This window comes from Mercenaria mercenaria, chromosome 6 (genome assembly GCF_021730395.1).
Source record: "Mercenaria mercenaria strain notata chromosome 6, MADL_Memer_1, whole genome shotgun sequence".
Taxonomy (NCBI): domain Eukaryota; kingdom Metazoa; phylum Mollusca; class Bivalvia; order Venerida; family Veneridae; genus Mercenaria; species Mercenaria mercenaria.
In genome coordinates, this window is record NC_069366.1 from 88,631,800 (window position 1) to 88,650,390 (window position 18,591).

At 34.2% G+C, this 18,591-nt stretch overlaps 1 protein-coding gene across 1 annotated transcript; it reads right to left on the reverse strand.

Moving 5' to 3' along the window:
* Nucleotides 1–5,703: 5,703 nt before the first annotated feature.
* On the reverse strand, nt 5,704–18,511 carry LOC128557908 (tyrosinase-like protein). Its single transcript, XM_053546565.1, has 4 exons — nt 16,934–18,511; nt 9,248–9,394; nt 8,689–8,792; nt 5,704–7,718 (listed from the first exon to the last, which is right to left on the reverse strand). Exons 1-4 carry the CDS (start codon nt 17,165–17,167, stop codon nt 5,903–5,905), a joined length of 2,301 nt encoding a protein of 766 aa, XP_053402540.1. The 5' UTR covers nt 17,168–18,511; the 3' UTR covers nt 5,704–5,902.
* Nucleotides 18,512–18,591: the final 80 nt, after the last annotated feature.

Here is an 18,591-nt window from a genome sequence, read left to right on the forward strand (position 1 = left end):
TAATTTCAGATTAGCATTTTTAGAATTTTCAAGATAAAGCGAATAATTCAAGTATGTCATGACGTCTGTAAAATTGCTAAACGTATTAAAGATATAAATTAAATATAACCTTAATGATTACTACATCAACTTACCCATATCAGCGTCATTGTTACAACGTACAGTCCAAAAATGAAAACACCGCTGGATGTGTTACAGAATTTTATAGGCTTTTTATGGAAAGCCATAGCTGTCTTCTGATGTTGATATAGCACTTTATGCTGTACATATATCAGTATATGGAGTGCCTCTACTTGTATGTGCAGTGCTTATACATGAATATAATGCGCTAAACACTATATTGGGTGCTTGCATCAGTATGTGCGGTGTTTTCAGCTTTATATTAGCGGTCCTTTCAGATGTATAAGCAATGCTTTCATCTGATTGTATGGTACAGGGATGTGCCTAATTATTTTCAAAATTAATTAAATAATTCCAATTACAGTGAGAAAATTGCTAATTAAATTAAATTAAATTACAAGCCATTTTCAAAAAGTAATTAATTAATTGCAATTATTTTGCCAAAAGTAATTAATTATAATTAATTATTTGATCTCACCTGATTGTTGATACAACAATACCGTAATTACATGTCAGCTATTTACTGTCATTGTGAAAATTTCACACGCCCATTGATCAGTAAAAAACCCAAAATAATTGAAAGTAATTGGATTTAATTGACAATTACAACCCAGATCTAAGTCAGTAATTAATTTATTTCAATTACTTTAATTTAGTTTGTGGTTAATTATTCATTACTTTCAATTAGATCTAAATTTGTAATTAATTATAATTAATTAAATTACAATTATAATTAGGCACATCCCTGGTGTGGTATATTTAACTTTGTATGCGATCGTTTCAGCTGTTTATATGCGTCGCCTTTATCTATATATGCTGTGCATTTAACTATGTATACTGTACTTTTAACTATATGCGGATTTAACTGTGTACGGGTGCTCTTATCTGTATATACGATGATTTTCAGTTTATATGTTTTGCTTTTGACTTTATAGGCGATGCTTTGAACTACATATGATGTGTTTTTAACTTTATATGATATGCTTTCTACTGTATACGTGGTACTTGCAACTGTATATGGATTGGTTTTACATTTTCATGCGATGGTTTCAGCTGCAACATGCGGTGATTTCAGCTTTATATGTGATGCTTTCTCATGTGTATGCGGTACTTTTAACGACATATGCGGTTGTTTCACCTTTCGTTGGTCCTCTTGTGGTTCGATTTTCATATTCGGTACTTTCAACTTTATTTGCGGTGATTTCAAGTGTATTTCTGGTGCAAACTTTATTACGGTTAAACAACATTATGAGATCCAGTTTATTACGAAAAATAACGAGCATTGCCGAAAACATCTGACATAGGATTTCATACAAGGGTACTTTGTACTTTTTATTTATAAGCATGTATCAACATTGTCTTTAAGTCGGGAGAAAATGCAAACAATAGGAAATTTAACAACATATGCCGATTTTGACGCACACATCATAAATATATGCTGTTCATTTCGTTATTATTGGTACAAATCGATTATTTTTCGTATATAAGTTTGTGCAAAGATGTCCTTTAAAGTAACAGAAGAAACAGTTTTAAAAATGTAAAAAATAAAATATATAGCTTATTTTTGCTTATAAAACGTAATTTTCGTTAGCGATTTTGACGCACACATAAATAGTTGCTGTTCATTTCGTAATATTGGTACAAAAATCAATTATTTTTCGTATATAAGTATGTGCAAACATGTTCTTTGAAGTAACAGAAAATACAGTTTTAAAAAATGTAAAAAATAAAATATATCGTTTATTTTCGCATATATAAAGGTATTTTCGTAACCGATTTTGACACGTTTTAATTAAAATCGCTAATTATTTTCTAATTGTTGGACTAAAATCAATGGCTTATTTTCGTAAAAAAATCCTATTTCGCAAAAAATAACCTGATTTCTGTACTTTAGGCCTACACTGAACCGCTGTAGAAGAGGCAGAATGCTGTCGAAAAATAAAGTTAAAATCACCGCATGTAAATTTAAAAGAAATGCACATACAGTTGCAGGAACCTCATATACAGATGAAAGTTGAAAACACCGCACATCAAGTAATTCCGATACAAAGTTATAGGCACAACATATGCAATTGAAAGCACCACATATACAATTGAATGCACCACATATACAGGAGAAAGAACTGCATATAAAGTTAAAAAGACAACAAATGCAGATGGAATCACCGCATATACTATTAAAAGCACCACATATACAGTTGAAACAACCATATACACAGTTAAAATTACCGCAAATGCTGATTGAAGCACCGCCTATACAGTGTTAAGCTCTTTATATACATAAACACTGTATATATGGGTAGAGGCATTTCATATACCGGTATATGTACAGCATAAAGTGCTATATCAACATCAGAAGACAGCTAGGGCGTTCCATACGTTTTATTTAAGGACCTTGTGCTCCTCCACAATAATGGAAATATGATGATCATATCTAAAAGTTCTCCCTGGAATGTATTTGAAACTGTGTTTGTGTACAGAATACCATTTGGAGTACTATATGTATACTTCACATTTAAAGGATCGAATATAGTGTTTCAATTAAGAGTCAATAAATTATTTATTTTGAGCAAGACTATAAGTATTTATTTATTTATTTTGTTGGGTTTAACGTCGCACCGACACAATTATAGGTCATATGGCGATTTTCCACCTTTGATGGTGGAGGAAGACCCCAGGTGCCCCTCCGTGCATTATTTCATCACGAGCGGGCACCTGGGTAAAACCACCGATCCTCCGTAAGTCAGCTGGATGGCTACCTCACATGAAGAATTCAACGCCCCGAGTGAGGCTCGAACCCACATCGATGAGGGCAAGTGATTTGAAGTCAGCGACCTTAACCACTCGGTTCAATTCAAAATCCGTAGTGTTTACTTTAACCCTTATCATGCTGGACACGATTGATTCTGCCATTGCGACCAGTGTATATCATGATCAGCCTGCACATCTATGCAGTCTGATCATGATCTGCACTGTTCGCCATTCAGTCAGTATCTTTTTGGTATGCATCCCTTTAAATTGAAAGATGAACAAGTTCATTATAGAAATTTAGCAGGGAAAGGGTTAAGACATTATCTCTCCAGTGCCAATTATATCTTGATGTGATTGTAGGACATTTAAATTAAACGATGTGGTTACTTTAAACTCCATTTTCATTATCTTTTCAGGTTTTCAAATACCTTAACTTCTGTTTTATATCATTTTTGTTTCATATTATTTATTATGCCGAAGAACATCATCATAAATTGTTTGAACTGATTAGATAAAACAAATTGTGGGATAAATTTATTGATATATGATGTGAAAAGCCTGTATAAAGTGCACGATTTAGTGAACTGGTCTACTTCAGGAAAAACAAAAACCACAAAGAAAAAGTAGAGTAGCTTTTCTCGAATAACTAAATAAATCCCCGTTTTTACAATTAAAGTCATGTTTGGTCAATACCAGTGGAAAGAACCAATTCAGGTAGCGTTGTATAGCTCGTCATTAGTATGTGTCTATCCGTGACACTTATATTTATCTTCAGTTTTTGTTGTTAGAAATTCTTCAAACATTTCATATTTAGAGTCACCCGGCAGTGCTTTTAATATAAAATATTCAAAAATATCAAAAGGAAAATAATGACGGGACGATGGTACATTTCATCACAATCTAGGATGCTTGTTTGTCAAGAATTAAAACATTAAAAAGAGATAAATTAACAGTTAAGTATTGTACTTAATTACGTTTTAGCACCTATGCTGAAAATGAACTCTGTACAGAAAAAGTCTGTTGACACTTTCCTGTAAGACTGGAAAAAAGTTCTTTTACCCAAATATTTGATTAACATAAATATCGAAAACTTCTAAAATCAGTTGCACTTAACAGTCACATTTTTCATTGGTAATGACGGAAATGAATAATTTCGAAAAGGTGCCGCTTTTCCTAAACAGAGTTAACCTTTGCAAAAAAAGCCAATTATCAAAGTTAAACAAAGACATACAGACCTTACGTATCAAAATACTTTGCATTGTTTACAGTAAAACACATACAATTAGTCATAACTTTATATTCGCCAACATACGTCAGTATCATACTTTTCAAATTCAAAGTTTTCGCGGAAAAAAATGACAAGATCGTATCAGTTTATACATGTCCCAATACATTTTGAGTTTCACAAAATTGCAAATTCGACGTTTCACAAAAAAGATTAAAAAGGACAAATCTGAGCACATTCACGAAATAATGTTTGCGCGAAATTACTGTGCTTTACAGAAATTGCAAATTATTTTCTTTTATGTTAGGATCCGTTCTAATACCAGATTTAGAGACCCAGAGAGGGCAAGAAGTGCGGGAGTTCCGAATGCTGCTTGACAATATACCAGTTGGTATAGTAACATTTGGTGTGTTAGCCAATAGACAGTTTTATAAAGAAGGTATTACTTCGCCGTTGTCTGGATTTGACAGAAAAAGAACTGGTGAGTGATATTCTACATTAATGTTGATGAATCTTAAAATGGCGATATGTAATACTGTGTCATTAACATATGTTATGGGGCCAGTCAGACGACAGACTTTAAATGGGTTTGGAAGAAACAAGATTTTATGTTGTTTCACAACCTACCGTGTATTTAAAATCAGTGGTGTTTTAGTTTTGTTATGTTGACTTTGTACAACGCTTTCTTCGTTCTACTTTTGCTTTTTCATTGTGAGAAAAAAATGGTATCCAAACTTTAGTATTTTTCAAATTAAATAAAACTAACCATCACAAAGTCAATGAAATTTCCAATTGTTCACCAGAATCGCTATTTAATATGTGCAGACATTTTAGATACATAGAACTTAACTGCGTAAAATGCTAGTAGAATAGGTTTGATTAAGTCTTTTCATAAAAAGAAATGTGCAACAGCGGAACACTTGTTATAAGTTACATTTAAAGGAGTCCCAAAGTTCATGAATTACAGTAACCTGAACCTTCAAAATCGGACTTGTTCTTCGCTTAGTTGCACTAGGGTATGCGGGATATCGGGAGTACTCAAAAATACATAGAGGTCTTGCAAAGGCATAAAAGGCATAAAGCATATTTACATTTGAGAAGTGTCGAGGACATACCTTTAACCAATACATTATTGTAATTTAAGATATGTAAATATGTTTTCTGTAAAGCCTTAAATTTGTTTTGATCCACCGTCGGCATACTTTTTCCGTTTCGAAGAAAAACAATCATAAAAGGCTAAAATGCGTGGACCATCGATGTATGAGAATTAAGGGGAAACGAATTCTGTGCGCACCTCCTCTAAAATGTATCATTCTTTTGGGGAACTTGAAATGAATATACTAGTCATTTTGAAACATTTTAGCTCCATTTTCTTGCAAATCGTGTCACACAAGCATAATAATGTAGTTATTCAGGAGGGAGTCCTTTGAGAAAGCCGTTTGTTTTGGAGTATTTTCAAACACGTATATCTCATTTTGATATATTAATAATTATTATATATTACATAGGGATGATTTATTCAAAAAAAGAATAACTAAAACAAAGAAAACCAGTCGGTATTGTCTGGTTCTACTTGCAGAAAGATGACACAAAAGGAACACATTTGATATACAGCTAAAGATTTGAAGGAAATCAAAGCACGTTGCAAATTAAAGGCATAGTCGATCTGATATTGTCGAATAACCTTTGGAACGGTCAGTTAGTTGTCTTTTAAACACACGACCAAGTTGCCATCCATTGTCATGCTGATTTATTAAAAATGATTTTCCCTTCACAATATCTATCTTACATATATGATTTCTTAAGTCAGAACATTGTGCCATTGGATGACGCATTATCTGAAAACCATGGTGACTTATCAACATTAGAGCAATCGAAGACAAGTCTTATGTTTTCATTCTGGACCCCTCCACCAGAAAGTACTCCTTGCCAAACACGAGACCCTGCCTCCTCATACGTGCGCCCGTACACGTTTGGATCGTTGTTTGATATTTTCAAAACCCCAGAACATGGTTTAAATGCAGCCGGTACTGATTCAGGTATATGACAATGAGCTTGGCATAACAGACCACAGGAGTGAACGGCAGACAAGATGACTTCGGTATGCTCTACCTCCGGAGATTTTATACCAATATATGTAGTAGCTGAGTCAACCGGTAAAAGGCGGTCAATTAGGGCATAACCGGAGTAGTCTCCATTATAGTTTAGCCCATTGGACTGTATTCTGACTTGCATTGCACCAGATTCGTCTTGAATACATCTCTGACTTATTGACGATATTTCGGACACTGTTGTAATTGATGACTGTTTAATCTGGTGTTGTGAATATTCGAGCCTGCTTCTTAGAAAATTTGAGACTGGATTTCCAGAGGCACTAGTATATATAACTCTAACGGGGATAAACGCCCATTGTGCAACATCGACATGTCCATTGAGGACAAATGTGTTTTCGACGGGCGGCCTCAGCAGGTCGGTTAAAGGTGTCTCGTGATAATTTGGCATAGGGAGTAGCTGCATATACTCAGAGCCTGGAAATTGGGATCCATTCATTGCTGCGGATCTTGTCAAATCTTGATAAATCCCAATGACACCTCCAGTAAATGCTCCATTACGATAGCCTCTAGGGCGATTGTCAGATGTTGGTCCTTTAAACATTGGTCCAAGTGTTGGAAAGTTGGACGTTTTCTCATTTCCGGGTTTATGTCTTCTTGTATCTAATGTTTTGTTGACAGATCGTCTCATTCTGCCGGGCGCCATTCCCATTCTAGCATCCTGTGTTCTCGGTTCCGCAGGTGGTGCTTTGAACCGTGGACCGATTGCTATAGTTGATTCCTGAGAACGAGCCTGCACTGCCGATGCCATAGAGCTAGGTGACGCCGCTGCAGCAGCCGCACCAGCAGCCCCACCAATACCTGCAAAACCTCTTGCCATAGAAGCAGGTCCCATTCTTGCCACTGATATACATCGCTGACGTGCCAAGTCACATCGTAAATATGGACTTGCGCAGAAAGGTTGCCACATAGAGCAGGAAGGAGAACGTTCGTACTGGTACCAGAACTGTGTCCAGTAGCTGCGGTATCCGTCAATATTTCGATACTGGGGAAATCCATCCATTGGCCGTTCTGCAGCGTGTTGACCCATAGTAGGGGGGTAATCAGTAGATGGATTTACCCCACAAAATGTCGCTTGTCTAATTCGAAATAGCTCCCATACGTAATCGACGTATGCGTGGTGTAAGAAAAACACCGGGTCATGTGCCGCTGTATTTAAACCAGACATTTGACCACCAACCCAAACATGGGGACCACCATGGAAAAGTTCTAAGTTAAACTCATCCATTGCTGTAGGATATGTTATTTCCCTTACACGACATCTCGTCAGTATTTTTCGGATAATCTCCTTTGAAAATAGACTACTTGCACCACCTATATTTCTAGTTAATTGCCCACCTGCCGCCGCCCAGTTAGCAAAGGGACCAGTTGTAACAAACCCGTTACCGTTCCCAAGAAACGTCTCGGTCCAGATTATTGACTCAACGGGATCCGCCATATCAAAGTCAAGGGTCGAATCCCAATATGGTAGGGATATCGTAGGATTTATCATACGCAAATCTTCTTCAACTCTGAAATTAGCACACATAATTACTACAATACATGTTCCAGCCTTTTAAAAATTTACTGTATTATACGTTCCAGCGTGACATACTATAAATTACTGTATTACACGTTCCAGCATGACATTCTATAAATGACTTTTAAAAATTACTGTATTATACGTTCCAGCGTGACATATATAAATATCTTTTAAAAACTATTGTATTACACGTTCCAGCGTGACAGACATTAAAAAGGTCTTTTAAATATTACTGTATTACACGTTTCAGCGTGACATAAAATAAATGTCTTTTAAAAATTACTGTATTACACGTTCCAGCATGACATAAAATAAATGTCTTTTAAAAATTACTGTATTACACGTTCAAGCGTGACATACAACAAATATCTTTTAAAAGTTACTCTATTACACATTCCAGCATGACATACAATAAATGTCTTTTAAAAGTTACTGTATTACACGTTTCAGCAAGACATATAGTAAATGCATTTTACATAGAGGGTTAATAGCCTAAGACAGCTGAATGAAACAGTTTTGTCGTCACTGTACGAGTTCAGTTCTAAACTCTAGACTAGATTGGACCTGAAATGCACTCGGCAATTTCCGCGCGAGTTTGTATTCTCGTCGTTATTTCGGCAACCTTCGGCCTTAAATATAGATCATATCAGCAATAGCTTCGGTGACAACCGGAAAATGCCGAAATTACATACGGAGAAAACGTAATCACTGATCACAGTTCCACTAGATTAAACCATGAATTTAAGATTGTTTTTGCTTAAAAGCAATTTTTCTATTACCTATTCTAACAAGTAAATGGTTCACGTTTGGAAGCAAGTTCATTGCTGGACAAACATGTTATTAATGGAATAGTTATAATCAGATAACAATGCAACAGTAGTCAGTATCATATTATACAGTTTTGGCTTCGGACAATGTGATTTTCATATTAACTTACGAAGTACAAAATAGATACATACAAAGCAAGGTAGACCCTGTGCCAGCCAAGAAAATTTGGTCCACCATGAGCTGAAGTTACGATGATTCCCTGGTGCAAGTTGGCAAACATATCATATCGTCCTGTCTAAATGGATATAAAAAATGACAAATAAAATTGCAGGAATATGCATAAAATTACAAGTATTAAATTCTCGAAAGGCGTACATAATAGTTTACATTAGGGAACCTGAACATTTTTAAATAAGGTTTAAAGGAATAATCATAAAATCTATCCATGTTGTGTATTTTGCACTGTTAACCGAAAGGAAAATAAGTTCTTTAATCAGAAAATATAAAATATTTTATCGAACGGTTTGTAAGTCAAAGATATATCTATCAGCAAAATATGTAAAAATAAGAACAACTTCGACTTCATTTATTTGAACGTTCATAGACACATGGTGCTGACTACACTCATTTTTTATACTTCATTTTAATAAACATATTTACTGATTTTTACAGAAATCAGAATAATCTGGATTTTAGAGTCAGAGTCAAAATGTGCAAACAAGCTAAATGCGTATAACATCCAACAATTACTGTTTTCATCTGGTTAATTGCACTGTGCAATGCAAATCTTTCCCCATCGGAGATTCTTCGATATTCACGTCTGATTCTGAATCCAGTCCTCGGAAATGTTCCCTTAGCTGGTCCAGCATAACGCTTTTGCCTACCGCGGTGGGCAAGCTGTACAATATAATAAAAATATAAAACACGTCATGAATATTGAATGTGATTTTTTCCGAAAAACCTAATTAATCACGTTTATTAAGAATGTATTTTCTTAAAATACACTGATATTTTCAAAAACAGAAATAAATCAAATTCTACTTTGTAGAAAAAATGATCCGGACGTACCGAATTACCTTCATCAGTGATGTTTAACGCTAATGATGCATTACATATAAGAAACAAAATTGTTCTGTTATTTTTTCCTTTTAACCTTAACGGCCTTGGAAAGGAAACAAGTGGACAGGCAACTGATGATTCATAGAAAAGGGAGAATGCTTGAGAAATGGCGCCGAAAAGTATACAAACTCAGAGAGCATATTCCAGAGAGCTTAAACGGTTATGTTACTATATAATTTTAATATTTGTTTAATACGAAATTTATATTTTATAAAAAGGCATGGGTACAGTTTCCCAGTATAGTGCATGTGAATGTACCATCTGAATATACGAGCGACACGTATGCTAAATGACAAAAAGTTAATGCAAAGTGCTATTTACCAATTGCTTTAATGTAAAATATTGACTGTCAGATGTCAAATTGTCAAATGATAATTGGTAATTTCCAATTGCGAAATGCGAAACAATAAATGCCAAATGCTTATTGCTAAATGCTCATTTGAAGAAAGAGCTGAATATATCAGTAGAAGAAAGTATTCTTTAAATAGGCATTGGCCTTCATTACATAACTTTGTTTCGATGAACCCTTTTTTTTCCAAAACATATTAGAGTAAACAGTTTCGGTCCCATATTACCATGACCGGTTTAGACGAATAGATCGTTACTTGTTAGACTAGCTCCTAGGCTATGCTATTTCTTTTTACATTTTTATGATTTAATGTAGTGAACTGAGCCAGTCTATATCCTATTTCCAATATCATATGACAGATTTAACATCATTCCTCGGTGAAAATCTCTAAAATAGACTGGCTTTTGTCTCTATGAAATTGAATTAGACGAAAAAGGGGAAAAAGTAGAAATATATTTATTATCAGTCTAGTGGCTTGTCTAGTTACTTCTTTTCAAGTACGGCTGAAACTCGATATCTCCAACTCGCTTATCTCAAAATTACGGCTATATCAAAGACATTTTTCAAGTCCCGTCGCACAAAATATGATTTTAAGTATATCGGTTATCTCGAAGCAAAACGCTCGATCCCCCGGAATTCGAGATACCCAGTTTCAACTGTAATTAAAAGTTCCGTTCATTAGTTTTAGACATATAAAACATTATTTACTGAAGTTAAATAATTTGACGATAAGTATTCATCGTTTGAGAAAAAGCATTAGCTATTTTACATTTATCATTTGGCATTTGCATTTAGTATATGGCATAAAGCATTTGGTATGAAGCACTTAGCGTTAAGTATTTGGCGTTAAGCATTACATATTCGACTTTAGCATTTGGCAATTAGCATGGCGCACTTGCCTTCCATAGTATTACATATCTTTTTCTTGAAAAAAAAACAAAACTTTGCACTCAAAAATCCTTATTAATTCAGACAAATGGCCATCTACAAGTAGAAAAGAAAACTTTTAAATCATGATGATTGAATTTTATACACGTACCAATGTGGTTTTCAACCACATTAAAATATCGGAAAAACGGCCAACTGTAAAAAATGCAGCTCATCTACCAATCACTAAGCAGTACAACGTACGTGTGTTGTGTTTTGATTTAAAATAAGATTCATTTTCTAGAAAAAAGAACTACTTTCACTGACGATGATAATTTAATGAATTTTTAGTAGTTTTTAAAGAGAATTCCTATAGTTTTTTTCCTTTCATAGAATTTTTTTAAATTCACATATATGATAGGAAAATTTGTGCTGAAAACACACCCACTGTTGCTGAAATTGCCAGCGACTTTTCAACATTTTCATAATTTTCTGCGTTTTTTATAAATACCAACCAAAATATACATCAAGACAACACAATAATGTTTATTCTTTTCACAGATTTTATTACATACTTATTTGATATCATAATCATATTTGTAATACTATATCTTCAATATCCTTACAATAATTAAAAAAAGAATATTGTTTCATAATCACTTTTGTGAACTTTTTTCAATGAAAAATACCCATAGTGAAGAATATCTTTTTAGATTTTGAAAAAACTCTTTTATAGAATTTTTTCCTGTTTTTCTTGTGTATAGATAATTGTATTGTGAGCATAAAAATGGCTAAAAATGTATGGGTCACCAGGCTAAATTTGTTGTTAAGACCGCTAGAATACAACACCTCTTCGGACGGAAAATGGCGCGAACCTTGCCAAATTGATTACATGTATGTCTGCTAGAAGTTTAAAAAAAAGTTTTAAAAATTCTTATTTCTTCCTTAAATTGAATACTAGATAATCTGAAAGGTGATATTGTCTTATCAGTACTAAGTCAATTGTCTTATATTATATGAGCAACACTGTCTTTTACTAAAATGCAATGTGAAAACACAACCACAAAAATGGCAAGATACCTGTCAGGCATGATACTTGTCAATATAACATAAACCCGTATCACCATTTGATTACTGATAAAAACTTATCAAAAATGTTATTTCATTCAAGATTCCTCATATTTAAGATTCTCTGTCACATGTTTCAACAAATGTTGACTTTACTTCAGTTTTCCATAGGAAGTGTCAGCTGCGCAGAAAGATGCGCATAAAAAACTATAGGAATTCCCTTTAAGACCCGAAACAGTGTGTTCTGAGAAAATGTCAGGTGGATTAAACTGTCAAAAACTGGAAAAAAAATTTTAACAAAAGATATTATCAGAATAGAACAGAACAATAAGCTTATTAAGTCTTATACATATACATGTACAACACAATGGCATAAACCAGTATTAATAATAGCATGATCATGACAATAATGACAACAATAGTAATATGACAGTTACTGTACATGTATCAGAATGACAATCAAGTTGAAGAAAATGTTTAAGAAGTACAATTGCATTTATAACATGAGTACCTATAAATAGTTACAATTTTGTGCTGAAAATGCTCCTATTACCGCATTGCCTCATGCATTATCACATTTTATTACAAGAGTACCTATACCTAGTATCAAATTTGTGCTGAAAATTTTCCTGTTATCGTATTGTCTCATGCACTATCACATTATCATAATAGGTACCGATGATAGCCCTGGCGTTAGCGCCGGAAATTAACTTCCGTAAACAGAAATGACGTCATGACGTTTAATGGAGGTAAAACAGCGAATATTTCAGTTTTAGTTTTATTCTCTTGAGCATAACGTAGTACAACTATCAAGGCATTTGATTTTATGCAGTATATAGCCTCTTAAACAAATAATATAAAAACTGAAAAGCTGAACGTTATTATGCCAGTAGATGCTAGTACCCATAAAAATGACATACTAAACTTTTCTTACTATATTATAGGTAAACATGTAATAAACAGTTAAATACATGGGAGAGCGGTGCCTTTGAGTGATAATGGCCCTGCAAGCAGATAATAGCCCTCGGGCTATTATCACCTTGTCAGGGCCATTATCACTCAAAGGCATCGCTTTCCCATTTATTAACCTATACATCATAATTGGCCCCGGGGCCATTACCAATAATGGCTCTGTCGTCAACGCGAGAAATAACAGAAATAACGTCATGACATTTCATGGAGGTAAAACGGCGAAAAGTTCAGTTATAGTTTTATTATCTGAGCATAACGTCCTGTAATATTCTTCGCAAAATAACTTCCGTAAACAGAAATGACGTCATGACATTTCATGGAGGTAAAACAACGAATAGTTCAGTTTTAGTTTTATTATCTTGAGCGTAAAGTCCTGTAATATTCTTCGCAAAATAACTTATGTTCAACCCTAAATTGTACTATAAGCAACAAACTACAACTATCAAGACATTTGATTTTATACAGTTTATAGCCTCTTACACAAATAATAGAGAAACTGAGAAACTGAAAGTTATTATGCCAGTAGATGCTAGTCCTTACCCATAAAAATGACACACTAAGCTTTTCTTACTATATTATAGTTAAACATGTAATACACAGGTAAATACATGGGAGAGTAAAGCCCTCGGGCTATTATCACCTTGCCAGGGCCATTATCACACAAAGGCACCGCTTTCCCATTTATTAACATATACATAACAAATGATACTTCGATTACATAATTTGATATACGTTTTACACCATCATGTCGCATTCAATATTATCACAGACCTTAGGAAATCAAAGCACTAAGAGGACTGATGTGGGCAGCGGTTGACAGCTTCTGGTAATGGGCATGAACAGTTAGCTTAAGTTTGGTGATTCTAGTTAAACTACTTTTGATTAATAAGCATTTTCAACCTTTCTTTTACCAAATTAAGGGGTAAAACTCTGCTCTTACTCTGTCAAAGGGGATAAGATAATATATGAGCAAAGCTCATGTGCTTATTGAAAATTCTGTGAGGTTTGGTTAATTTGGCTCAAAATCTTTTTTTAATTATAAGCATTTTTTAAACAAATCAATGGGAAACACCCTGATTTTACTGGAACAATGGGAATAACAGTAATAAGAGCAAAGGCCATGGACTAATTGATAAGTATGTGATGTTTTGAGATTCTAGTTATAACAGGAGCTTGTAGAACACTTGCATGAAGTAACTGACAAGGAACAGAAATCATTTTGCCACTGTCCACTGGACATTTAACGTATTGACCTTAAATCAATAATCATGGGTCATTTACCAGTCTTAAATGACCTCCGTATCAAATGTGATATTAGACCAAAGCATAATCTAGTTTTCTGGCGAAAAAGTTTTATTGTCAATGTCATACTGATCTTTGACCTACTGATTTCAAAATCAATAGGGGTCATTTGCTGGTCATGACAAATCTCCCGATCTTATGATCCTAGGCCCAAGCGTTCTCTAGTTATCATCCGGAAACTGATTTGTCCGCAGACCAACCAACATCCATCATCAAACATTAATATTTACAATATACCCCTTCTCCTTCGAAGGAGGGTAATTAATTTTCAAATTAGAAGATGCCCATGTCTCCCTAGTCCCCCAATGCATAGTCGTAATAGGCAAGAAGTTGATAGAGGATAGGAGCGAAAGACAAAGAGACACTAATGGTTGGCTGCAAATTGGGCATGTCCAATCATCCTATGAAGTTACAAAATTCTGGGTCAAGTGGTTCTCAAGTAAACCGTTTTCCATGTTGAGGCCCCTGTGACCTTGATCTTTGATCGAGTGAGTCCAAAATCAACAGGGGTCATCTACTCTGCATGTCCAATCATCCTATGAAGTTTCGACATTCTGGGTCTAGTGATTCTCAAGTTATTGATCCAGAAAGAGTTTTTCCATCTTCATGCCTCTGTGACCTTTCCCTAAGTCAAGTGACCCCAGAAACAATAAGGGTCATCGACTTTGTAATTCCTATCATCGTGATTGAAGGTTCTGGGTCAAATGATTATAAAGTTATTGGTTTGAAACTGTTTTCAAAGTTCTGGTTCCTGTGACTTAAACTTTTGATCAAGTAATTCAAAAAGCAACAGGGGTCATCTACTCTACATGTCCAGTCATCCTATGAAGTTTCAACATTTTGGGTCAAGTTGTCCTCAAGTTATTGATCAGAAACGGGTTTCCGTGTTCAGAACGGCGATTAAAAGGCGAGCTTGTTAAAAATAATGTTTCTTTCGAATTAATTATACCCTTTGATGATATGTCAATCACAAACACCAGTTGGAATGTAATATTAAATCAAATTGAAGTGCATACGTTCGTATTTTCGGGAAACAGGTACGAATCTTTCGCCCCTCCGTTACGGCTTCAATTATTTTCCTAAATCTTGCAAATAAAAATTATTTACGTAAATATTATGAAAGGATCGTATCTTTCTTTATGAAAAAATAAATAAGATAACACCTCTTCTGTTGATTTCATGGAATATATCTTTCCATAAACCCATTTCTATGCAACAAAGTTCAACGGATACACGGGTGCACTTTTATCCGAAATAGAACGGACGCCGTGATAGTTAGATGTTTTCTGATCATGTGACCAAAACAAGCTCTTTGGTGTTGTTATAATAATAAAACTTCGATTACCTTTTCTAGCAGGATCTGAGTTTTAATTTAAAACGTTTACAAAAGACGCAACTTGGTTTTAATACCGATTATAGATCTACGCGGATGGTGCTGAAGTACTGTGCTATATTTGTAGGTTAATTATAATTTATTTTGGTCACGTGATGAAGAATTGTTTTGGTCATGTGATCAAAGCTTGCATGCTCATTTTCATACGCGCTGTTTTTGTTATAAAGTATAGATTACGACAAATTTGTATTAAGCAATGCATTTTTTTTTTTTTTTTTTTTTTTTTGATAAAGTTGAATCTCAGAAGCTTTCTGCAAGTTAAACATACTTGAATTACATAAAATTTATGGAGGATATGGAACTACATGTTGTTCGGTTTCGGATAAGCGTTTTGACCGTAAATTTGTGGTATGGTAAATCTGTGGTGCACGCTTCGCTACCCACAAAAATGGCTTTTTGCGGTTTTTACTGACCAATCGACACTTGCGTACGTTTTTAAAAGTTCCGCTTATAAATATGCTAAATTCAACATTTGGTTTTGTTTTAAAGGGGAACTACTTTCATAGGAAACTATTGGAAATATGCGGTAAGTGGTCCGATTGCCCGAATAATGAAATGCCTTTCACTCATTAAATATCTGACGCAAGATGCATTGAGTTCGAGATGTAAAGCAAGCTAGTTTTCATTTTATTTCATGTCTGTTCAATGGTTTTAAGCAAATGTTGAAAGTTTACACGCACTACATCGCGACGTCATACAAATAAAATTTTCAATTCATTTTACCAGTGACATATATTTAAGAAATATTATGTCTCATTTTGTGATTTGTCGCTGAATAAAACTATTGTTTGGAGTTCAGATGCGAAGGACTTATATCACGAGGGCGCATAATGCGCATCTGAACGACAAACAATTATTTTTTTCAAGAGCAAATCACTAAATGAGATATATTCTAAAACGTTACCAGGGATTTTAAAGTCATCCTTGACGACATCATCCTTGACGACATCCATTAGATATTTGCCTGTTTTTTCTGTTGGCTTCTTTCTACTATGCCGTTTGACGCTATGACGTAATAAATATGACGTCAGAAAAATGAATTGTTGTGCAATAACACACAATTTTCAGCCTTCTTTGTTTAATAGGAAAATGAATCGGGTCGTGTTAGAATTAAGTTTAGATCTATTTTAGGTTATTGCTAAGCATGTATAACTATATCATTGAAGCATATTTAAATGTAAAATATATCCTATTATTTTTAATGCTTGTTCTATCCCCATGCGTAGAAATTATATTTGACAGCTTCACTATGAAATTATCAAATATAAGCCATCGTTTTATGTTAATAAGTCACTAAGACAGATATATAAAAAATCTGTAAGCTTTATGTTAATCCTTCGCATGATGTAATTTATAAAGTATTTACCGAGTCAATGACTGAATTTATGTATCCTTTGTCCTTCTCAGTTATGTTGAAGTTGTTCCATTGTACGCTTCCTTCTTTCCATAGAAACTCTTTTAGACATTGAATATTGACGTCTTCGTTTGTTTCATACGTCTGACTGACGTCACCAGTTTTATTGCGTAGCAACTGGAAACATTCTATCAGCTCTACTGGCATATCTGCTTCTACTATCTGGCCATTTCCTTCTGGTGGCATCGTACATAATGAAACCAGTATTAAAAGCAGACGTTGCTGAAAACAATAAGAGGTGATATGCCATTCAACAAAATTACTTGAACATTTAATTAAGAAATAAGATATGTTTTAAGAAGGATTATTTTCGATTGAAGTGATATTTGTTATTGTTGTTGTTGTTTTGTTTTTTAGTGTTCTAACATTGCAGAATCCCGAGGGGTTCTGAAGATATCATGACACGGATTGAACATGCGCTAACGCTATTCCAGCATAAAACGCATAAAAACTAATAAATTAATATATGCAACGCCATTTAATTTCATGAAAAGCGCATGAATGTTTGTTTTATCACGTTGACGTCATTTCATTTTGAATTATCCGTTTTGTGCCGTAATGCGTTCACGCTTTGTCACGGAATACTCATATATGAAATGAGTTTTGACAGCACCTGAGGGCGAGAATCTCACTGTTAACACATGTTTACCATCCTGTTAAAACACCCCGAATAGTGACAAGAATAGCAGTGTTTTGCTAGGATAGTTTATCATACATAAGCGTGTTTTTACATTGGATGTACTGTGATTCATAGGATTCTACTTTTACTTTTGATTCCATGAATAAAATCTAAAAGATGATGTCTTGGAAGCATAGAACACAACCAAGCAAAATAATAGCAGACTCAGTTTAAATGAGGTCATATATTAAAAGTGCAACACCCCTGAAGCTGAATTCTATTAAAAAAGAATTCGGTCTGCTAAATAAGCATTTTCATTATTCTTATTCTAAAATTGTTAGAATTTCTCTATGGCATAAGAATTATAAATTGTAATTTCAGATTAGCATTTTTAGAATTTTCAAGATAAAACGGATAATTTAAATATGTCATAACGTCTGTAAAATTGCTAAACGTAATTAAACATAAATTAAATATAAACTTGATGATTACTACATCAACTTACCCTTGTCAGCGTCATTCTTACAGCGTACAGTCCAGAAATGGAAACACCGTTGTATGTGTTACAGAATTTTATAGGCTGGCTTTTTATTTAAGGACCTTGTTCTCCATCATAAAATACAGAAAACTTCTACTCTGGAATGTATTTTAAACTCTGTGTGTGTACAGAATACTATTGGGAGTACTACTTCACATTTTAATGATCAAATAGATTTTTTCTTTCAATTAAAAGTCAATAAGTTATTTATTTTGAGTAATACTATAAGTAGGGACGAAAGACATGTGTGATGTGGATATACGGCGATCATATACAACAACCATGCACGTACAGCGACAATCGATAGCGACAATGTAATTTCAATTGATGCCTTTCAATGCAACGTTTCCAATTTACAGAAAACTTGAGCGACAAGAAACAAAGAATGAAAGAAGATAATTACAAGGCACTTTCAGGAGCTGGACGACGACAGACATGTGTAATTTAGTATCA